Here is a 24,316-nt window from a genome sequence, read left to right as displayed (position 1 = left end):
TTACATCATGTATATTTCCAGGCAAGCTATTTTTGATTCTTTTGCTTTTGCTTTTTATAACTGGGAACAAATGTAAGTTTTCCTAGATATAAGCAACCTTAGTAGGAGTAAACACTAAGCAGTCACTGCCAGGCACATGTACTAGTAAAAATAAGTACAAATAAATAAGTTCCATCCTTGGTTAGACCTTTGGACATAGTGGCCAAGATTTTCAAAAGATTGAGTGCCTATAGTGCAGCGCTTAAAGTACTTAAGAATATGAGAGCTGGTGAATATTTAGCATGGGTGGGTGAAGCTGCTGTTTGGGGAAGCAAGCCTATGGCCTTGCTTATACTCCACCCTTGCTTTACCCAGACCATGTCCCCACTCTGCTCAGGCTCCCCTCTCCCTTACTATCTTTGTCTTTTCTTCCATCCCACACTCTGCTCACCCCTTCCAGGCAAATCCCTGATCCCAAATGTAGCAAATAATTGAAAAAAACCCACTTTTCTAAAACTTCTTTCCAAAGAGAATGGAGCATGTTTTCCACTCCATGCCAGATTGTGAATACTGTTCATGCAGAAAGTACCAAATTATATGCCTGAAATTTGTGAATAAAAAAAGTCAGTCACAGGTTTTTTTGATATACCCTTTAGTTTGTCAGAGATTTATTGGTAGTCAGGCAAGTCAGCTGTCCTGCTGAATACAACATTAAATATTATTCAATACATGATGCATCCTTTCTCTTTTTTACACTTTCTTAATCAGTATTTCTTTGGTGATTTGATATTTTAAATGTGCTCCTTAGCCTTCATAAAGGACTCATTCTAGATTACTACATAGTTAACAGTCTGAAACATTATTTTAAATTAGTCAGAGTGGTTTAGTGTGCTCATGACAAACTTCATTGCTTTTAGACAAAGGGAATACTAATTTATTGTGTGGGATCTGCATAACAATAGACATGTTGATGAAATTTCAGCATATATTTAAGTTAAAATATGTTTTCAAAGATTTTAGACATAAAGAATTTAATATTTTAGTAAGATACTGATTTTGGTGGAATATTCCCTTAAAACTAGTTTCATCAAAAAGTTAGACGTAAAAAAAGGTAACTCATTTGCTCAACTATCTGGAAGAAAAGGAATGTTGTCTCTTAAGGACTCTCTTGAATGGGAGGGGGAGGGACTGGGGTGAAAGGAAAGTAGGGATGGATAGAAAGAACAGACACACTTTGGAAGCAAGTTTTGTACAATAGTAATTAAAATTAAAATGTGTATTTTAGGTCAAGGTGGTATTTTGAATAATTTATTTAAAAAACTATATGTCCGAAGATACAAGCATTTCAGGCTAAAGCTGGAAACTCAGATTGTGCATCTAAAAATCTATGCAAGGATTTTTTAAGAGATGTGGTTTTATAAACTTCAGCAATGAAGAGAGAGCGACAGACAAGATTGAGGAAGAGGTGGAAGGGATATTGGTGCACGGGATGAAAATTAACAACTTGAGGTTCGCAGATGATGTAGTTATCGAGGAAGATGAAGAGAAGCTAGTGAGAATGGTGCAGGTGCTAAATGACGAAGGGAAGCAGTATGGACTGATTATGAGTATTGATATAACGAAGACAATGATATTTGGAGATAAGGAAATAGGAAGGAAAATCAGTGTAGATGGGATTGAACTAGAGAACACAGAGAAGTTCACCTATTTGGGGAGCAATATGACGTATGATCTAGACTGTAAGAAGGAAATAGTGACTAGAATAGCAAAAGCAAGAGTGAATTTGAAGGCGAGGGATAAGATCTAGAAAAGTAAAGTGATTAGCTTAGAAATTAAGCTGAGCATCTTGAAAATGTGTATTTAGCAGTATATTTTATGGATGGGACACATGGGTGATAACGAAACGTTCAAAGAGAAGGATATTAGCATTCGAGAGGAGTTGTTATAGAAAGATCCTGAGAATAGGATGGACGCAAGAGGTCACCAATGAGGAATTATATAGGAAGATACAGCCAAAAGAAAATCTACTGCAGAAGGTTATACAACAGAAGTTACAGCTATTCGAACATATCTGTAGAATGAACAAAGAGTGAAAAGTTAAGATCCTGGAATTTGGCATAATGGATGGTCTGAATAGGAGAGGCAGACCCCCCAGAGAATGGGTAGATGATATAGTAGATTGGTGTAGAGCTAGTCTACAGAAACTAAGCCACTCCACACTTTGGACAGGGAAAGATGGAAGGAAATGGTGAGGGAAGCATCGGATACCAACGGGTGTTGAGCCCAATGTTGTTGATGATGATGAATAAACTAATGGAATATTTAAAGCAAATTTTAAGCTAAGATCCTGTAGACGTGGAAATGCACAAGGGGTTTTGACAGTAAATTCAGGGTTGTCACATGCCTATTAAAGGGCTTCATTATCACTTAATGGCTTTTCCCAGGTTCAACATTGTGCTAATGGGTTTGGCAAGCTGGAAGGCTTTTTACTTTTAAGTTAAGATCCACTTCAGGGGAAGATAAACTTAAAAAACAACAAATGGTCTGGTAGCACTTTATAGACAAACAAAACATGTTCGTCTACAAAGTGCTACCAGACCATTTGTTGTTTTTTAAGTTTATCCTAGACAGACTAACTCGGCTACTCCCTGAAGCTTCAGGGGAAGAGTCACCAATCTACAACAGCCTGCTATGGGAATGCTCAGGAATGGTCAGAATAGAGATAGATAGAGGGGAGAGTTTAAGCAATAAAACCAAGGGCAGGCATTGCCTCTTCTTGCATCTTATATTCACCTACCCATGGTACAGTAAACTTCCGATAATCCGGCACCTTTAGGACCCGGATTATCAGATATGCCGGACTATCAGAAGGGGGGGGCTATGACGGGTCTGAGGTGGGGTGGGGGGATGCTACCCCAGACCCCCTCATAGCCCTCCCTTCTGATAGTCCGGCTCTGCCCCAGGAGTCCCCGATTCAGCCGCTGCTGGTCAGTTTCAGCAGCGGCTGAATCGGGGGCGCCTGCAGCAGAGCAGCTGGGGTGCTGCTGGGTTGGTCTGGTAGCGCCGACCCTTGGCGCAGCGAGACCAACCTGTCAGCACCCCAGCTGCTCTTGGGGACGCCTGGGGCAGAGCAGCTGTGGTGCTGATGGGTTGGTCCCGCAGCACCGCTCCTCGGCGCTACTGGACCAACCCAGTAGCACCCCAGCTGCTCTGCCCCAAGTGTCCCCAAGTCAGCTGCTGCTGAAACTTATCAGCGGCTGACTCCAGAAAGCCAGAGGCAGAGCTGCTCTGCCCCGGGCTTCCTGGAGTCAGCCCTGGTCAGTTTCAGCAGCGGCTGAATCGGGACGCCTGGGACAGAGCAGCTGGGGCGCTGCTGGGTTGGTCTGGTAGCGCCAAACCTCGGCGCTGCGGGGACCAACCCAGCAGCACCCCAGCTGCTCTGTCCCAGGTGTACCCAAGTCAGCTGCTGCTGAAACTGACCAGCGGCTGATTCCAGGAGCACTCCAGCTGTTCTGCCCCCTGCTTCCCGGATTCAGCGCTAGTCAGTTTTAGCAGCGGCTGAATCGGGGAAGCTGGGGGCAGAGCAGCTCCAATGGTCCGGCTGCCCAGAGCACTTCCGGGTTCCTGATGGTGCCGGACCATCAGGAGTGCTGGACCGTCAGATGCCGGACCATCGGAGTTTTACTGTACTTAGTATTTGTGAAAATAAAGCACAATTTATGTATGTACCTTACTATGAACATAGAACCGCGACTGCAGGCACCCATTTTGGCTCCCAAGAAACATCCAGCTTGAGGAGTACAGGATCTTTTGAAAAAGGGTTTTTTGGGGGGGGGGTTGTTTTTTTTTTTTTTTTTTTTTTTTTTAAAGAACTGTGTCTAGACACCGGTTTCACTTTTGAAATACTCTTTTTTGAAAGAACGCTGTGACGCGATTATGCAAATGAAGCACGGGATATTTAAATCCCTGCTTCATTTGCACTTTCAATCTGTCTAATTTACATCCCTCTCTCAAAAGAGGGATGTATTTTAGACATAGCCTTAGACTTCTGTAACATTTAAGGTTGCAGAGACATTCTGCTTTAAAAAAAGCACTATTTAAAAATCAGTGTAATTCATATTAAATGGATTAAAAACTGGTTAACTGAGACTATGTCTACACTGCAATCTTTTTCCAGAAAAAGCTGTGCAAATTGTGAACTGCAATTTGCATAACTTTTCCCACTTTTTTTTTGGAAGAGGTTTTTCTGACATTTGGCCCATCTACACTGGCATGGCACTGAGCCAGAAATGGCTTCCATACCACCCTTCCTATGACAGTTGGCGTGTTGGAGTAGGAAGAGAACATGACTGGAGCATGGATTATCCACTGGGGATTACTGGAATTCATGCTTGGGGACCATTGGCAGCTGATGCATGCTAGAACAGTCCCTAGATTACTATAACTTTTCCTGGAACTGGCAGAGAATCAGAGACCAATAACTAGCTTACTGTCAGTCTGGTCTCCAATTGCCAGCCCACTTGCCACTGGATGCAGCAGAGTATGACCCTACTATTTCAAGAGTAAATTGCTTCCTTTTGTCCTAAATTGCTGCACAAAAATGCATATCATTCTGAATGCATTTACAGTTAGGGCTATCTTAAAAAAATACTACCTTCAAAGAGGTTTTGGTCCTATTCCCAGCAAAGAACCTAAGAGCACAAGAATGTTAGCATATGCCCAAAGTTCCGTCTAGCCCAGTATATTGTCTTCTGACAGTAGTCAATTCCACATGCCCCAGAGGGAATGAATATAACAGGGAATCAAGTGGTCCCTCTTATCACCCATTCCCAGCTTCTGGCAAACAGAGGCTAGGGATAAATATAAAAAGCAACAAATAGACTAGTAGCACTTTAAAGGCTAATAAAACATGTAGATGGTATCATGAGCTTTCATGGGCACATCCCACTTCTTCAGATGACTGGAGTGTTGGATGTCCAGAACTAAGAACAAATGGGAAAAGGGGGCAGAAGGAAAAAAAAATTGGAGGGGGGAGGAGGGAGAAAAAGAGGCAGTGGGTAGATAAGTTTAAAAGGGAAAGCCATTCTGTAACAGGAAAAACTGAAAAACAACAGATAGTCTATTAGCACCTTAAAGACTAGATAGTTAAAAGAAGCTGATAAGAACCATTAGTTTGCACTTGGAGAGGAAGAGTACTAACAACAGGTTCATAATAGAGATGTAGCCATGTTAGTCTGGTCTTACTGAAACAAAAGACAGGACTATGCAGCACTTTAAAGACTAATAGTTAGTCTTTAAAGTGCTGCATAGTCTTGTCTTTTGTAAGAACAGATTCTACACAGACATCAAGAACCACTGGCACCTTCATTGTTTGTTTGGTTGATAATGTCCTAGCCATCCAATATCACTATTTAAACCAGGGGTTTCCAAACTTTTTGACATGGGGACCAGTAAATCCATTCATGAGCTTCTGGAGGACCAGTAACATTAATTTGCATATTTGCATATTCATATGCATACGCAAATGTTTCTGGTCCTCCCAAAGCCCCCAGTGCCAGCTCTAGCAAAGCTTTTGATATGGTCAGCCACAATATTCTTGCCAGCAAGTTAAAGGAATATGGGTTGGATAAATAGACTGTAAGATGGACAGAAAACTGGCTAGATCAGGGTTTCCCAAACTTTTTACTTTAGTTGGAACCTGGTTTTTTTTTTCAGTACTGTTTTTTGCAGCCCAAAAATATAAACATATATTAAAAAAAGAATGAAAAATTAATAAATTGTCAGTGTTTCACGTGCCTGGGCCAGGACTTGGGGACCCAGCCCCACATAGGTACTCGGGGAGGCGGGAGCAGGAGCAGACTGGGGGTAGGGTATCTGGCTAGGAGGGAGGGTGCAAGGAGGGGTAGAGTTGCCAGGTGTCTGGTTTTGTACCGGACAGTCTAGTATTTGAGGTTTCTGTCCGGGAAACAAATTGAGAAAATACCAGACATATAAAATGTCTGGTATTTTCTCATTAGGTAAGTTTTATTATTATTAGGTGTATCAGTTTGTAATTGCAAACTGCCTGGCTGGTAGATGTGCTCATGCTGCGTGAGTGTGTCTATCAGCCAGACAGTTTGCAACTACTCGAGGGGTGTGTGTGTGTGGGGGGGGGGCGGCCCCGATTCGCTCCCCCCAACCCGTTGCCCCTCCAGCCAGCCCCACTCCCCCCCCCCCCCCCGACCAGCCAGTTCTCCCCTTCCAATCTCCCCCAGCTAGCTCTGCTGCCTGTGTCCAGCCCTGCTTCCGGCGGCTGGTTCTCCCCTCCTCCCTCCATCTTCCCTGGCCAGCCCTGCTACCCCCGATCTCGCACCCCCTGGCAGCCCTGCTTCCCCTGACCCCCTCCCAGCCAGTGGGTTCTTCCCGGCTTCTCTTCCCTATCTCCCCCGGGCAGCACTGCTGCCCCAGTCCAGCCTTGCTTCTGGCGGCCGGTTCTCATCTCTCTACCCCTTCCGCTGGCCAGCCGGTCCGTCCCCCCCCCAATCTCCTTGGCCAGCCCTATTGCCCCCATCCAGCACTGCTTCCAGTGGAAGGTTCTCCCCTCCTCTTCCTCCTCCCGACCTCCCCCGGCCAGCCCCGCTGCTCCCAAGCCTCCCTCCCCCAGCCCTGCTTCCAGGTGGCTAGTTCCCCCACCCACCCACACTTCTTCCAGGCCCGGCCCGCTCTGCTCCCCTCGCAGCCAGTCCCCCCTTCCATCCCCATCTGAGATCAAGAGTTCATTTGTTTTAACTCACCCTGTAACCCTAGCTATGCCTCTGCCAGGAGTCCGGAATATCTGGCTGCAGACTCTGCCTAGCCTGGCCGAGGGCTTGGGGGAACCAGTGCCATATGGGCACTCTGGGAGCCTGGAACACCCCGGCAGCCATGCTGAGGCTGGGTTTTTTTTTCCTACGGCCCAGTAGCGGGCTGCGGCCCATAGTTTGGGAAACACTGATTTAAACCATTTGCATGACCATTACATTTGTGAATGAAGTGGAGTTCCAATCCTTCTCTGTATTTGGCTTGTGGAATTGGTCTGTAACAAAACAGCAACGTGGAGGATCCCTTAATGAGTGTCCAGGTAGATTAAAGTGTTCCCCAACAGGTTTTTGTGTGTTCCCTTTTCGGATATCTGATTCGTGTGCATTAATTCTTTCCTGCAGGGATTGTCCAGTTTGTCCAATATATATTGCAGTGGGGCATTGCTGGCATAGATCACATTACTGGATATGCAGATAAATGAGCCTCTGATTTGGTGGCTGTTGTGGTTGGGTCCAGTGATAAATTCGCTTGTGAAGATATGTGGGCAAAGTTGGCACCAGGGCTGATTTCAGGGTTGGGTTCCTGGATACTTATGATGTAACTGTGTTGCAGGGTTACTGGAAAAAAAATTGTTTCGGATTGAGGGATTGTGTGTAAGCGAGAATAGGCCTTTCCCCCAAGGCTTCTGAGAATGAAGGATCATTTTCCAAGATAGGTTATAGGTTGTGGATAATGCGCTAGAGGGGTTTAAGTTGTGGGCTGTAGATAATGACAAGTGGAATTCTGTTGTTTTCTCTTTTGGGTCTGTCTTGAAGTAGTTCATGTCTGGATACTTTTTTGGCTCTGTCAATCTGTTTTTTCACTTCTCCAGGTGGGTATTTCAGTTTTAGGAATACTCTATATAGATCCTTTAGGTGTTTGTCTTTGTCTGTAGGATCGGAGCAAATCCGGTTGTATCTTAGGACTTGGCTCTATACAATAGATGGATGTCATTCCTGCCCATCTTGCCTAATAGCTATGGATGGACCTATCCTCCATGAATTTATGTAATTCTTTTTTGAACCCTGTTCAAGTCCTGGTCTTCACAACATCCATTGGCAAGGATTTCCACAGGTTGACTGTGCGTTGTGTGAAGAATTACTTCTGCTTGTTTGTTTTGAATCTGCTGCCTATACATTTCATTTGGTGACCCTTAGTTCTTGTGTTATGGGAACAAGTAAATAATTTTTCTTTATTTACTTTCTCCAAACCAGTCTTGGTATTATAGACCTTTATTATATCACCCTTAGTCTCCTCTTTTCTAAGATGAAAAGTTACAGTTTTATTAATCTTTCCTCATATGGCAGCTATTTCAAGACCCTAATAATTTTTGTTGCCCTTCTTTGCCTTTTTCCAATACCAAGATACATTTTCTGAGATAAGGTGACCACATTTGTACACAGTATTCAAGATCTGGGCATCCCATGGTTTTATATAGAAGCTATTTTAATAAGAAGATATTCCCTGTCTTGTTCTCTATCCCTTTTAAAATTATTTCTAACATTCTGTTTGCTTTTTGACTGTTGCTGAACATTGAGTGGATGTTTTCAGAGAAGTAGCCACAATGACTCCAAGATCTCTCTCTTTAGTGGTAATGCCTAATTTAGTCCCCATCATTTTATATGTGTAGTTGCGATTATATTTTTCAATATGCATTACTTTGCATATAAAAACATTAACATTCATCTGCCACTTTGTTGCCCTCTCACCTAGCTTCGTGAGATTATTTTGAAGCTCTTCATAGTCTGCTTTGGATTTAACTATCTGGAGCAGTTTAGTATCTCATAATTTTGCCACCTCGCTGTTTATCCCTCTCTCCAGATCATTTATGAATATGTTGAATATATTGAAAGTGAAGCAAAGTAGAGCATTATAATTATGCAATAATTTATATTACAAAAGAAAATTAATTCAAGGCTTTTTATTATTAATGAAATTGTATCCCATATACTTAAACTAGCTAATCCCTTTGCTATAGTTGAATTAGTAATGATTCTGTCTCTGATGGAAAAACCCATGTGGTACATCATTTCTTGTCATCTGATGGTAGATCATAAAGTAAAAATAAAAAGCTGTTAGTAATAAGGGCATTGATTATAAGAAACAGCCACATAATGATGCTTTATTCCCTTGGGAAAGGACAGCTGTTCTGAAATGTTGAGCTGTTGGGTTTTTCAGCGTGGTTAATTGAAATGTATTGTAAAATAGAGGGTCTAAAACTCATGGCCCACCGGCTATTCATGGTCCAAGCAGTTCCACAATCTGGCCCGCACACAGCAGTTGACACGAGCCCCTGTGACCCATGGAGGTATCTTTACTCTTCTCTCAAGTACAGCCCATGCTCTGCCCCTACTCTCCCATTGCACTCCTTTCCTAAAGCCTCCTCCCCTGAGTGAGGTGACCTTTGGAATTACCAGAGCCCTGTGGTGGCAGGAGCTGTGGGAAAGTGGAACAATGCAGTGGTCTTGGCTCTGCTCCACTACCATCTCCCAGGCCAGCCCGCTCACTGTGCTTCGCTGTGCTGGTGGGAAGTGGAACGCTCCAGCTCCAATGCAGGCTGGCTTGGGAGATGATGGCAGAGCAGAGCACGCTGCTGCATAGCTCCACTTCTCCGTACCTCCTGCAGCTGCCTAGGGTCTCAAAGGGTACCCTGAGTTTGGGGGACCATCCCATCCATAGGACGGATAGGGTGGTCACACCAAAGCATCCTATGGATAGGATGGATCTGCACACATCTCCCCTGGGCCACAGGGATATGCCAGTAGTGATGCAGAGCTAGCAGCCCAAAGCTGCTCTACCTCCGCTACCCTACCTGTGATGGCACTGTGGGTCCCGGCAGGCAGGAGTAATTAAATCATCTGGTGGCAGCAAATGGGGCTGGGGATGCATGGGAGAAAGTTCATGCGTCTGGGAGGTGTATGTGTGTTGGAGTTAAAACATGTGGAGACCCCCTCTCGCCCAAGAGCTCTGCCAGCGAGGGGTGCCTGCTGGCCCAGTCGGAGGATTTGAGGACTGGCACTGGTGGTAAGGTAAATTGAGTTTGAGATTCCTGATGTAGAACTTAGAATGCAAGAATGTAAGATATTTTGATAAACACAGTGGAGCCTGATTCTTATCTACACTATGTGTTCAATATATGCTGCTCTGGCATATTCGAAGTGGGAATACTTACACATTTGATAACTTTTGCATGACTTTGCATGACTACAGGGGTGTAAAGTGATTTTTAAAGGAAGTGAGGAATCAGAGTCAGGTCCTACCAAGTGCATAGGTTTTACATATACTGCAGCTCTGAAAATTGCTTTTCACTGCTCTGTTCCTGTAAAATGGATTTTAAGTAGGGGTTAATTACATTTATTTTCACTTAAAACTTTAAGACCCCTATATACTGCCAGAGCAAGGTAAGGGGGCTTTAGTGTAATTAAGAATCTGGTCCTATATGTTGTTAGCTTCTAAGAAATGCACTATTGCATCTCTCCCCTACTCCTCTTAATCGTATTCAAACCTTGATACGTGTGTTTTCAGAGTTGTGTTTGTAACAACTAACATATCCTAATTCATAGGAGCATATAGGCCTCAGTGCAATGTAGCATTTAGTCATTTACTTAATTTTAAGCATACAAGTAGTTACACTGACTCCTGTGGGATTGCACAAATGCTTTAAATTAGGCACATGTTTAAGTACTTTGCAGAATTGCTGCCTTAATGGTTTTATTATAGCAAAGCTGACCACAAAAAGCAATATGACCTGTAGTTGATATTTAGCCTTAGATTATTCTGATTATAAATGTAGTAATAGGAACCATAACAAGTAATTCAGAAAAATGAATTAAACAATAATTTTCATTTTGTGTGCACTAATATTTAGGTACCATAGGGGGTGATATATACCAGCTTAAATGGAAATAAAACATATTAAAATATAGGATAAATATGCAGTATTTTCTTCACTATCTATGCTCAATAATGAGAATTCTTCAAACTTAAAATATTTTTCTGTTTTCAAAAGTATTTTCTGATTTTAAAAGACATATGCTCTACTAGTATAATAGCTTCATCAAAATGCTATTTTTATTCACAGATAATGCTCCTCAGGTAGCAATTACTGCACCAGGAACTAGTAACCATAGAAACAGCTCAACAGGCCCAACACCTGACTGTTCTCCTCCATCACCAGACACTGCGCTTAAAAATATAGTAAAAGTTATACGCCCTCAGGTAGGTAATCAGAATAAACTCTCGTTAATTGTTTCTGACTCTGTGAACAATTGACCATGTGTGTGTACTTAGATGTATGTATGCATGTACTGTGTCTCTAATAAGGACTTTTGAATATATAAATGCAGATAATTTAAAAATGGTGAAACAGAGAAAACCAAAACAATTTCTAAAAACAACTTCTGTACTCAGAAAAGCATCATATATATAGTAGCCCATTGTCTGTGAGTCTGTAATGCTGATGTACACAGCCACGCCCCCTGGCCGTGTACGTCAGCGCCCCGCCCCCCTTCCTCTGTGGCGGTTTGGCCAGCCCCATGGCCCCCCAGACCCTTCCCTCGCCAGCGCTGCTTCCCTCCTCCCTTCCTCCGGGCCCCCCATCCTCTCCTCCAGCCCCACAGCCCCCAAACCCTCCCAGCTCAGCTTTCCACTTCCCTTCCAGCCAGCCCCGCCCCCTTCCCCTCCCTGCGTGGCTCCCGCCCCCCTTCCCCTCCCTCCGTGGCACGCTGTGGCGCTCCTGCCGGGCCCAGCTGGGCAACTGCTCAGCTGGGCCCAGCTGGGAAGCCGCTCAGCTGGGCCCAGCTGAGCGGTGCATTGTGCCACAGAGGGAGGGGAAGGAGGGCGGGGCGCCACGCAGAGAGGAGAAGGGAGGGCAGAGCTGGCCAGAAGGAGGGCGTGAAGCAGAGCTGGGGGAGGATTGGGGGCTGTAGGGCTGGAGAGGAGTATGGGGGGGCCCAGAGGAAGCAGGGAGGGAAGCAGTGTTGGCGGGGGGGGGAGGTAGAGGTTGTCTGGGGGGCCGTGGGGCTGGCCAGCAGGAAGAGGGAGCGGGAAGCAGAGCTGGGGGGGGATCGGGGGCCGTGGGGCTGGACGGGAGGAGGGAGGCGGGAAGCAGACCTGGCAGGGCGGGGGGCGCCCCCCTTCCTCCTCCCGCCGTGGCGCTGAGTAGTGTGCCCCCAGCCAGGACGCCGCGGGAGAGGGGACGGGGAGGGTGGTGATGTAGGCAGCCCCACCCCCTGGCCGTGGATGACACCGCCCTCTTCCCCTCTCACTGTGGCACTCAGCTGAGTGCTGTGCCCCTCAGCCGGGCCGCCAGGGGAGCCAGCAGCTCAAGGGGCTGTTTGGGCTCCCCTGGCGTGGGAGGGGAAGGGAGGGCGGTGACATACACAGCCCCGCCCCCTGGCTGTGTACGTCACCGCCCCACCCCCCTCTCTCGCGGCAGCCCGGCTGGGCAGGCAGCACTCAGCCAAGCGCCACGGCGGGAGGGAAGGGGAGAGACGGAGGGGAGAGAGAGGCAGGAGGAGAAGAGAAAGGAAGCGTGAGAGGCAGGAGGGGAGAAGAGAAAGTAAGAGACGGAGAGAGAGGCAGGAGGCGGAGGAGAGCTGAGAGAGAGGGGAGGAAGTAGGAGGAAGAGAGATAGAGAGACAGAGCAAGAGCACTCAGGAAAGAAGACCTGAAAATCCTGTCTTATGACGAGCTAATTGGCTAGTTATACATAGTTACACATGGGGAAATTAGAACCTCTGGTATTATGATCAGAGAGATGTACAAGGGAATTACACAACTTTTTCTTGTTACAGAATAATGACAAATAAAACATTTGTCTAATGCTAGTGCTATATTTGGCTGCCATTAGTTTTCCTCCAAGTGTTTGTTTTCTTTTCATCCTTTTTCCAGGCCTCCTTCCTCTAATATACTTTTCTCCACTTGATTTTATAACTTTCTATATATTTTTTATTTTACTGTATCTTATATTATTGTTGAGTCTACATAACGTTACACTTTTCCACATATTTCTAATTCTGTATATTATTATAGACTCTAAACATCTTCCAGTAGGACATTAAGCAATATGACTAACATCTGTCTCAAGTTATTAGTTTTTTTTCCTCATCCTCGTTACAGGAAGACAAGCATATGCATTGATGTGTCTTGTTTTGATAGTTTTGATTTTTGTTGTTGTTGTTATAGTTCCGTTACAGAAGGCAAAGTCAAAGAAATGTCATATTTCGAGTAGAAGGTGATGAGCTTTGTGATAGATTTTTAGTTCCTGGAGAATTCACCCCACAGTCTAGGATCAGCCCCCCCCCCCCAATTTGATCTCCCACATGATTAAACTTTGCACTTATTGTAAATAATTCTGTTGTACCAGAGAGTAAAGTTGTGGAGTAAAGTCTCCATCCCATACCTTTAGATAGCCTAGATCTGGGCTCAGGCCATAGAGTGCCATGAAAATAAGGACCTAGACTTGAATTTGATTCAACAATCCAGCAGAGGCCCAAGACTTCATGACAAGATATATTGTCAGATTGCTAGAGTCCATCTAAGGGTATGTCTACACAGCAAAGGTATTTCAAAATAACTTTTCTAGTGTCTACACAGCCAAACCACTATTTCGAAATTAATTCAAAATAGCGGAGCACTTATTTCAAATGTGGTAAAACTCATTCCACGAAGAATAACGCCAAATTTGAAATAGCTAAATCGAAATAAGTGCTGTGTAGATGCTTATTTTGAAATAGGGGGCCTCCAGCCCTTCCCAGGGTGCCCTGATGGCCACTCTGGGCACAACCAGGAAAACTTCTCTCCCTCCCCCCTTCTCTGGAGCCCTTAAAGGGGTAGAGTCTGGCCACAACGCATGTGCCAACTCCAGGCCTGCCAGTCCAGAGCCAGCAGTCACTGCACCTGACCCAGTGGCCCCAAAACATGAGCCAGCAAGCCACCGGCAGCCAGCCCTTCACCACTCCCCAGGACCAGTCTCCCAGCTCCCAGGAGCCTGCCAGGGGCCACAAAAGGTGGGCACCTTCCTGGTCATGTGGCGATCATGAACCTGATTGAGGTTTGGGGGGAGGCCTCCAATGTCCATGATCTCCGTACTAGATGCAGGAACGTGGCCATCTACAGGAGGATGGCTGACAGCCTGATCACCAAAGGCCACATGCACACCTAGGAGCAGGTGCGTATGAAAATCAAAGAGCTGCGGCAGGCCTACGCTAGGGCCACAGGGGTCAGCTCCCAACCAGGGGCAGACCCACATACCTGCCCCTATTTCAACACTCTGGACCACATCCTGGGGGGCGGGACAGTTTGTGCCCCCCAGGTGGTCATCAACTCTGGGGCAGAGAGCCCCGACCAGGGCATCGAGGAGGAGGAGGAGGAGAGCCAGGGGACAGAGGAGGCCATCAACATCACCCAGATGAGCCAGGACTTCCAAGCTGCCCCAGCGGACCTGTTGCCGGTGTTATCTCAGGCCAGGGAGGCAACAACATGTGAGTGCCATCACTGTCCCCTTATGCGGGGAGGGGGGATGGAAATGAGGGACTGCGTGTGTGGGCCTTGCTGTCCACAGATCATGCAGCAACCTGTGCATGTGCGACCATGTGCCATGCCACCTCTGGACATGTGGCCCCAGCTGGCTGCCACTCAGGGGCCTTACCCTGTTAGCCACATACATGTGTGAAGAGGCATGACATTCTCCTGGCTCCAGGGTGGGACACAGCAGGACGCCCTCCCTCCACAAGGCCACTCTACACAGAGGCAGGGGACATCTCCCCCCCCCCCCCACACTATATACACCACAGGGGCATGGGTGTAGTCTCAAAACAGCTCCCACTCCCAGGGATAACAGGAAGTTCAAAATATAGCCTGTGTGCAAGCGCATCGGCTCAGATGGTGCAGGGAATGGTCATCCTCACCTTGCAGAGGGGGGCTGGGCTTCACCCACTGTGTCCCCAGGGATAACTGACCACTTCTCTTGTTTCTCCACAGCCGCACTAGCTGCGTGTGCAGGGTGCACCACCCCACCCGGGACATGCTCCCGCACCCAAGGGCTCTGCAGGCTCACCCATGCAATGGAGGGGTACCAACAGCAGCACCTGGGTGCACTGCGAACCCTGCACCGCACCCTCCAGCACTGGGTGCAAGAAGACTGAAGCTCCAATGGGAGCAGCTTGCCCAGGGCCATGCCATTTGCCAGCACCTGCAAACCCTGGTGCAGAGCGTGCTGCCTCCTGCCGCTTCAGCACCTGCTGCCTCCCCAGCTACCGCTGCTCTTCCCACTCCTTCTCCCCCTCCCGCTTCTCCCTCCACCTCCTCTCCACCCTCCATCCCCTCCCCATTCCCTTGGGGACGCCGAGGTCCCCGCACCCGCGATGCTGGGAGACAGTTGACCCGGCGAGACCCCCAACCGTGAGCCCTGAGCTTTTCCTCCCCCTTCTTCTCCTTGCTTCCCCCTTCCAGCTCCCTCCTCCCAGGTTTCCTCCTCCCCCTCCTCCCTCTCTCTCCCTTCTCCCGCCTCCTTTCCCCAGTCTCACCAGAGTTTCGTTCCTCCCCCCCATTTTGTTAAATAAAGAGAGTTTATATTTATGAAAATATGTGTATTTTATTTTACACCAGGAAGGGGGTTAGAGAGGAGTAAGTAGAAGGACGTGAGAGAGGAAAGAGGCACAAGCCTCCAGTGGGGCACACCAAGGAGACTGTTAGTGCTCCTCAAGGTGGAAGCTCTCCCACAGGGCCTCCTGGATACTGACAGACCCCCGATGGACCTCCCGGATGGCAGCCTGCAGCAAATGCAGCCAGGCTCACAGAAATGCATCCAAGGGAAGCACCAGAGTGCCCAGGGATAGTTCTGGCTCCATATTGCAGAGTGCTGTGATGTCCCGAGTGAGGGCAACCAAAGTACACCTGAAAAAAAATGCTTTGCTGTCTCTCATCAAGGTAGACAAGCAAGCAGGGAAACCTGAGAACTGGCTGTCTGAGGGGGGCAGAGAGGAAAGGTCTTTAAGCACAGACCTCAGTTAGCCTCAGGCAGAAGCCCCACACAGTAAGTCCTGACCTGGTGCCGTGCCGTAAGTGGTTCCAGCCAGCCTTAAATGCGATTCAGAGTCCACTCAGTGTGGATGTGCTATTTTGAAATAGCAAAATGCTATTTCAAAATGCATTTTGTGTGTAGACGCGTTATTTCAAAATATCTTATTTCGAATTAACTATTTTGAAATAAGATATTTCGAAATAACGCTGTAGTGTAGACATACCCTAAGAGATGACACAAGCCTGAATAACTGACTTCCTGTAATCAGACACCAGTATGGAGTCTCCTAACCAACTGCTGCTATGAGAGAGTTTAGCATCAGTGAGGAACCCAGATTATTCTTAAACTGTGGGCTGAATTGATTAATTGTGACTTGGTACCTTCAACCAAAGGAGACTGTGCCATGGCTACAGACTTTACAACATGTTTCCCTCTGTCCACCAGCATCACTTTTTTTTTCTTGCCGCAGTTCAGCTTCAGACAGCTGCTCTATGTCCATGAGCTGATGTCATCCAAACATTGGTCCATCCTGATGGTAGTGGCGTGGTTGTAGTGGTGAAAGGTAGATCTGTGTGTCATCTGCATATTGCTTCCACTTCAGTTGTCTGACCAGTTCACTTTGTAGCTAACCATAGATGTTGAAACAAACTAGAGAGATATTTTATCCTTGTGGGACTCCACTGTGAAGATCTAGAGGCAGCTGTACAGTTTCCCATCAGTATTCCAGGACTGACTCAAACCATTTAAACACATTTCTCTGCATCTCAGCCATCTCTCACATGAGAACAGAATCTCATGGTTCACAGTGTCAAATCCTGGAGCTAGGTCTAAAAAAATGAGAATGGATGTTTGCTCTTCATCTATTAACAACTAGAAATCACCCATTAGTGCCACTGTCACAGTTCCATGTTCTGGCCTGAATCCAGGCTAACCTATGTATAGAATATTAGCTTCTTGGCCTTTATTGACTATTCCCAGTTGTCTCCTTCTTTTTCTATGTTTGTAGGCCCTTTGTCTTTTCCCCTCTACATCATAGTACAGATTGGACATCCCTTGTCTGGCACCCTCCGGACCTGACCAGTCCCAAATGAGGGAATTTGCTGAATCGGGAGGTTCCCTGCCACCGGCCTTCCAAGACATTGCCCCTCCCTCCTGTTGGCTCTGCTGCAGCCCTGCTGTTGCAGGGCTTTGGAGTTGGCTTTGGCCTGCTTCTGCCAGCTGGCTGGAGTTCTTCAGGGACGGAGCTCCCCAGCTGCCATGGACCTGCTTCTGTCCCACCTTGCTGTGGCTCCCCAGAGATTGGGGCTCTATGGCTGCCTTGCTTCTGTCCCACCTGGCTGGGGCTCCCCAGAGATTGGGGCTCTGTGGCTGCCTTGCTTCTGTCCCACCTGCTGGGGCTTCCCAAGGATGGTGTTTGATAGATGCCACACTTCTGTCCCACTTGGCCAGGGCTTCCCAAGGATGGGGATACATGGCTACCTCACTGGGTCTGAGCTCCATGGCTGCCCAGCTGTTGCTGCACCCAACCAGGACTTCCCATGGGTGGGGCTCCATGGCTGTCCCACTGCTGCCACACTGGGTTGGGATTCCATGGCTGCTCTGCCATGCTGTGCCCAGCTGGGGCTCTCTGGGGTGGGGCTTGCCAATCCCAATGGTAGTGTTCTTCCGCTGCTGGACTCCCGACCAGCTCTCACTCCCGAGCACTGGGGCTCTCTGGTCCAGCAACATGCCAGACCATGGATGTTGCCAGACCAGAGAGTCCTGGATTTAGGAGGTTCATTCAACCTGTTAGAGTACCTTTTTTTTTTTTAGTTGTTTTTTCTAGTAGTAGGCACACAGACAGTCATTGGAAATATTCTTGGAACAAATTGTTGTGTGATAGTTCATTGAAAATAGCATTTAAAAATCTGTTTTCATCATGATATTGCCAACAGATGGACCCAGAACATTGAATGGTGATGTTCTTGTGCTAGTTCATCTTGAATAGAGTTCATAGGGACTCAGGGAAGGAGATGTCTGGATTTAAATCAGAATCATTCACCCACTCTCAGTAAATATAATATCAGCACTGCTCTTATCCTACTGCAGTAGAAAAGCTGCTCTTTCAGTACATGAGTTTATGATCAGAACTTCACCATTCTTGTTATATGGATAGTCAAAATAACTTTGACATGACATTTAGGTATCCTTTTTGCTATGTAGAACACTTGAATAGTAGAAAGTATGTAACATATTGGTCAGTGTGTTTTATGTGTCTGCCTCTGTGCTCAATCCATTAGGGATATATGTGTGTTACAGCTCACTGCTCCCCTTCCCATATGATCCCTACCTGCTATCTTCCCCCCTCCCACTATACACACGCTTCTTTTAGCCATTTAGCCAATCTCCTCCCAACAAGACCTTACCCTAAGAATATTTTAAAAAGAAATTGTGAAACTAACATGAAGTTTACTCCCTTTTCTCTGTCCTTTGTCTTGTCTATTAAAATTGCAAACTCTTTTGAGCAGGGACTATTATTCTGAATATACTGTCCTGCCTTAGTAAAATGGGGCCCTGATCTTGGTTGCTCTCTATAATGAATAATAATGATAATATATAATATACAGCTTAATTTATTTTAGGGGCATATGTTGTCCCTGCTAGGGCTCCTTTATGCCATTCTGACAGAGTAGAGAGGATTTAAGGGGAACAGGAACAACCCACAGGGAACAGCCCTAGCACAAGGGTGGACTAAACTGCTATGCCACTTTTTTCCTCTTTTCTATCTAGCATAGGGACATACCAAGGGAGTGACTTGATGGGACAGCAAGTGCCAGAATGTGCAGTTTTCTGATTGTCTATTAAGCTCCCCCGACCCCTATACTCAAGAGCTGCTGGGTCCTTTGCATGGTCATACACCTATCCCCATCTTCTACCCACTTTACCACCTCCTCACAATCCATTCTGGATCCTTGTTTCCCTCATGTTCCACTGCCTCACCAAGTCCTCTGCTCCCTCTAACCCCTTTTAAGACTTTTTAATTTCTTTTAGACTCCAGGCTATAGACAGTCTCTAGGCAGAAAGTTAAAGAAGCTGCCTCTGATATGTATGGGCACCAGAAGACAGCACCTTCGGCATTCCTCTGTCTGCTGAGCCAGACACTGTAGAGGCCCTGATTTTCCTCTGAATCATGCTTTTCGCCATAATCAATAGGCCTATGTCCATTGATGTCTAGGATATTCTTTGAAATTGATTCAAAGCTATCATTTTACATACAAACAAGAATGTAAAAGAAGTTTAGTGTACGCGTAAGTGATGGTGAAACTTATTTTTTTCATCTTATTCAGGCAAACTCTGTGTTGGTCTAACGCCATCAAAAATTATTTTGATTATTAAATTTTAGCCTGGAAAAGCAAGTATAATTTCAGGCCATGAGTTACGCTTGCATGAAACATCAAGCTGTCTCTCAGGCATGTTCCTCTCACTTTGAAATTATTGACAATCCTTTGTGCTGAAAAGAATGCTTGGAAAGTTTTTTAAAAAATACCATGTGACATCAGAGTTTTCATTCTGAATAGTTAATATTTGCATGTTTTATAGCATATAATTGTTAGTTTCCATAAACTATAAGAGTGACTCTGTAAATGAACAAAGTTCCACTTTTGGAAACACTGTTGTAAAAGCTGACATAATATGGATTTTCCTTTCGTTTGCTTGATTTTATTTAAGCCCTTTATTCTTTTATTTTCAGATTCAGTTTTGTTAGTGCTGTAGGAGCTCGTGAGCTCATTTACACTGAAGCCCACTTATACTACTCTGCAAAAGTAAGAGTTCCTTAAAACGGTTGTAAATTACCATTTATGACCACTATAAGACTTTCTGATACTGACAGAGTGGTATACAGGGACTCTGTTTAGACTGTGATTTAAAGTTGTATAGTTAGATTGTGAAAGATATCGTGATCTAAGTAACACCTCCTAAAATCTAAAACCCCTTTTGAGCTTTATCTTGAACACTTACCATGTACTAAAGTACATCTTGCCTTGTGTGCACTAGAGCTATAGAAGGGGTGTGTTAGATTGATATAATATCTTTAAATTGCAATCTAGCCCACTCAACCCCCATGTAAAGTCTTATGTGCATTAGTCAGCACACTGAGCAAAGTACTCTGGATTTACAGCAAGTCATTTGTTAATCAGCATTTGAATAGACTAATGCATCTACACTGCAAGAAGACACCTATGGCTGGTCCATACCAGCTGACTCCCAGGCTCCTATGCTGCAGGGCTTTTCAAGTGCAGTCATAGAATCACAGAATACTAAAATTGGAAAGTACCTCGAGAAGTCATCAAGTCCAGTCCCCTGCCCTCACAGCAGGACCAAGCACTGTCTAGATCATCCGTGACAGATGTCTATCCAACCTGCTCTTAAATATCTCCAGAGATGGAGATTCCACAACCTCCACAGGCAATTTATTCCAGTGCTTAACCACCCTGACAGGAAGTTTTTCCTACTGTCCAACCTAAACCTCCCTTGCTGCAATTTAAAACCATTGCTTCTTGTCCTATCATCAAAGGCTAAGCAGAACAATTTCCCCTCCTCCTTCCTGTGATACCCTTTTAGATACTTGAAGCTGCTATCAAGTCCCCTCTCAGTCTTATCTTTTCCAAATTAAATACACCCAATTCTTTGTCTTCCCTCATAGCTCATGTTCTCTAGACCTTTAATCATTCTTGTTGCTCTTCTCTGGACCTTCTCCAATTTCTCCACATGTTTCTTGAAATGTGGTGCCCAGAACTGGACACAATACTCAGTTGAAGCCTAATCAGCCCAGAGTAGAGAAGAAGAATGACTTCTCATGTCTTGCTCACAACACTCCTGTTAATGCATCCCAGAATCATGTTTGCTTTTTTTTTGCAACAGTGTCACACTGTTGACTCATCTTTAACTTGCGGTCTACTATGACCTCTAAATCCCTTTCAGCAGTACTCCTTCCTAGACAATCACTTCCCATTCTGTATGTGTGAAACTGATTGTTCCTTCCTAAATGGAGAACTTTGCATTTGCCCTTATTAAACTTCATCCTATTTACCTCAGACCATTTCTCTAGTTTTGAGTTGCAGCCTGAGTTCTGGGACCTTGCAGAGTACTAGAGCCCAGATTCCAGCCTCTATTTCAATTAAAGTCTATATTGCAATTAAAGAGCCCCGTAGTCTGAGCCCTGCGAGCTCAAGTCTGCACTAGCCAACTGCAGGTTTTTAATTGCCATGTAGATATACCCTACATTCCAGCTTGTTTTCATTTGCAATCCTACATTCCATGATTGTTTTCACTTGCAATCATGTAAATCCTACTTTTTATACTTACTAAAACACTTTTGTTTATTATCAAGCCCAGTGTATATAATTGTTACTAACAGAGAGCAACCACTGTGCATATGGCTCTCTCATGGATAAAGGGAACTGATCGTATGAGCTTTTTCTGTGTAAACTTTATACAGAGTAAGATGGATTTGTGTGGGGTTTTGGTCTTCTTTGAGGCTGTGTTCCTGGGTGTTTTCAATTGCCTCATAGCTGAGCCCTCTTAGAGCTGAGCTGGTTCAGAATCATTTTTGCTGTGCTAGGAGGCTGTTCTTCCAACTCTGTGCCTTGTCTGCGGGGCGAGGGGCGGGGGAGAACCAGAGCTTCTGGCCCAGCGGGACAAGGTGGTGGGGCAGGTAGGTGGGCTTAGTGGCATCACCAGCACACAGGGTGACAGTCCCAATGGGGACCTTCTGATCAAACCTGTCACACAGCCTAAGTCTTCCGAACCAGCTGACCTGGGCCAGTCATGGATGTTTATTTGCTGTGAAAAGATAGCCATAGTTCCTGATTCTCAGATTGTTATATATGTTTATATGGAATTATTTTTAAAGCTAAGGGTATGACTACACAGCAGCGTTATTTCAGAATAACTGACATTATTCCAAAATAACAGAGTGCATCTATACTGCAAGCCTTTATTTCAAAATAATGTCAACCTGGAGGACTTCTTACTCTGACTCCTGTAACCCTCATTTTATAAGAAGTAAGGGAAATCGAAGGAAGAGTGTTCTTCCTTCGAGTTCCTGCTGTGTAGATAGTGCCTAAAGCTGAGTTAAGCTATTTTGACTTCAGCTACGTAATTGACATAGCTGAAGTTGCATAACTTAAATTGACTTTAGCTCTGCTGTGTAGATGTACCCTAAGTAACTTCCCGATTCTACTGGAAATAGTTCAAAACCTTTCTTATCCTAGTAATTCTGAATGCACAAATGTTTTCTGAAATAGTCATAACAAAGAAACAATAAATATGCTATCAATGTCTCCTTAAAAATTTAACAATTCATATACACTAATACAAGTAGAATGGGAAAAAAACTTCCACGGTATTCCAATATACTTCCATACTGGTTGTTCAAATTTTGAAATGAAAGTATATTTTCTGACATAATTAGTGGGGAGAAGGCTGATAGTATCCCCAGAGCAGGATATTCAGAAATCCTTGTTTAGAAAATAATAGATACTTAGTGACTACTTAACACTTTTAACTAAAATATTATTAATCGTGAACATTGTAATAGACCTTGTCTTTTAACAGCTCATTATAAAACATTATTCCAATTAGATTATTTTAATTAGAGCTGAGCAAATATGAAAATAAAAACATCTGTTCAATACACGGTAGTGATGAAAAAAGAAAACAAGCTGTTTGAGTGCATTTAAGCTTCAATTCATCCTTGGTTCAACAAGGAACTTAAGCACGTATATAAGTTTAAGCATGTGAGTATCCCTCACTATTAGTAGTGATGTGTTTCAGAGCAGATATTTTTCTCTTGTTGAAGATGCTGTCTAAAATTGTCCTGAAGTTTTAGTTTTCTAATTCAGAGGAATTCAGATTTACACATATGTCTATTTACAATATATAGGCCAGGGATGGTCATTAATTTTTAATGGGAGGCCACTCCCAAGATTTTGGTAAGTGGTCAAGGGCTGAACTTCTGTGGAGCAGTGTGGGGTCTGGGATGGTGTGTGTGGTTCAGAAGGGAGTTTGCGGGATAGAGGACTGGGGTGCAGAATAGGGTGTGAGCTCTGAGAGAGATTTTGGGTGAAGGAGAGAGTTATGATCTGGGGGAGGAGCTTGAGGTGCAGGGTTTGAGAGAGTGTATAGGTGTAGCAGAGGATTCTGGCCTGAGGGAGAGTTGTAGGAGGCAGTGCAGGGCCTAGGAGGGTGTTATGACCTGGGAAAAGGGGATACAGAGGATTTGGGTGGTGATCGGGGCAGTGAAATGGAGTGCAGAGCTAGGGAGGGGTGCAGGAGAGGATTCTGGCCTGGGGAAGGAGTGTAGGAAGGGGTGTACGGTCTGGGAGGTAGCTGTGACCTGGAGGAGGTGGAGAGAGGGGATACAGAAGCTTTGGGTGGTAACTTGGGGCAGGAGGAGGTGGTGGGCTGAGGCAGGAAGTTGGGGGGACAGAAGGGGTAGGGTGCAGAGGCAGGCTTTGGGTGGGAGGCACTGCAGTCCCAGGCTGATTGGCTGGCTGCTCCATGTGGCTCTGTTCCAGGCATGGGGAAGTGAGTGGGGGAGAAGGCTTCCCAAGCTGTCCCTGCCAATGGGAGTTGAGGGATTTTGCAAAGGGGCGGGAGCAGCATGCGAAGCCTCCCACTTTCTCCCCAGCATCCAGAGCAATTAGCAGCCAGTTGTTCAAAGCGGCTGATCTGCTTTGTAATAAGGGCTTTAGTGAGGTGGCCGCAGGCCGGATCCAGTGGTTTAACAGGCTTTGATGTACTGAGCATCCGCAACATTTTGGATTCTATGGTATTTGAGGATCAGGCCTCTTGAAGGTAAATGGTTGAATAGTGGATCAAAGAATATTTAAAAGTCTCAATGAATAATTCAGCAGAAATTTTTCAGTGACTATAGGGCATATAAAGTTTGTGAATGTGGCACTTTTCATAATCTCAGAGGCTAACGTTTTCTCAGTGCCTGCAGATTAGGTACAGCACTGGCATTGTAAATGTTTCCATTGTTCTTTTCTATATCAATGGAATAATCATCAAACATACTCAAGTCATCATTAGAAAATGTACAGCACTCTTTGATGTTACACATTATTTGCCAGATTTTCAAAAATAATGGGGACTGGATTTAATGTATGATACGTTTTAAATTGGACATTTTGGAATAGCTGGAAACAGAGGTCTTTAGAAAATCTGAATCTATAATAAACTGTCAATTTTTGACCTTCTGATTCAAAACATCAGACATCATGTTTCCCAAGATGTGATTAACAGTGAATCTTTGGGGAACCAGTACCACCCCCAAAGATTGAAAGATTTAGTGCATCAGAACAAAATGGGTGTCACACAAGATATTGATAATACAATGTAGTGGATGGAGACAGGAGTCTATCCTAGTGGTCAGAGCAGCACCAAAGAGAAGAGCCAGAGAAGCATGGTCAGGAGGCAAGCCAGTGGTCAGAGCCAGGAGTTCAGAGG

General features: G+C 45.3%; 1 protein-coding gene across 6 annotated transcripts in view; it reads left to right on the top strand.

Annotated features, from left to right (window-relative positions):
- The window catches only part of ANKS1B (ankyrin repeat and sterile alpha motif domain containing 1B), an 821,971-nt gene that overhangs the window by 268,364 nt on the left and 529,291 nt on the right, over positions 1-24,316 (top strand). For all 6 annotated transcript variants that reach the window (XM_075933985.2, XM_075933942.2, XM_075933974.2 and 3 more), the window contains exon 12: positions 10,880-11,016. In XM_075933985.2, the coding sequence (XP_075790100.2) occupies positions 10,880-11,016 (137 nt within the window). The remainder of the gene's footprint in view (positions 1-10,879; positions 11,017-24,316) is intronic.

Source organism: Pelodiscus sinensis, chromosome 1 (genome assembly GCF_052426305.1).
Source record: "Pelodiscus sinensis isolate ZL-2025 chromosome 1, ASM5242630v1, whole genome shotgun sequence".
Lineage (NCBI taxonomy): Eukaryota > Metazoa > Chordata > Testudines > Trionychidae > Pelodiscus > Pelodiscus sinensis.
This window is presented reverse-complemented; position numbering and strand designations above follow the sequence as displayed.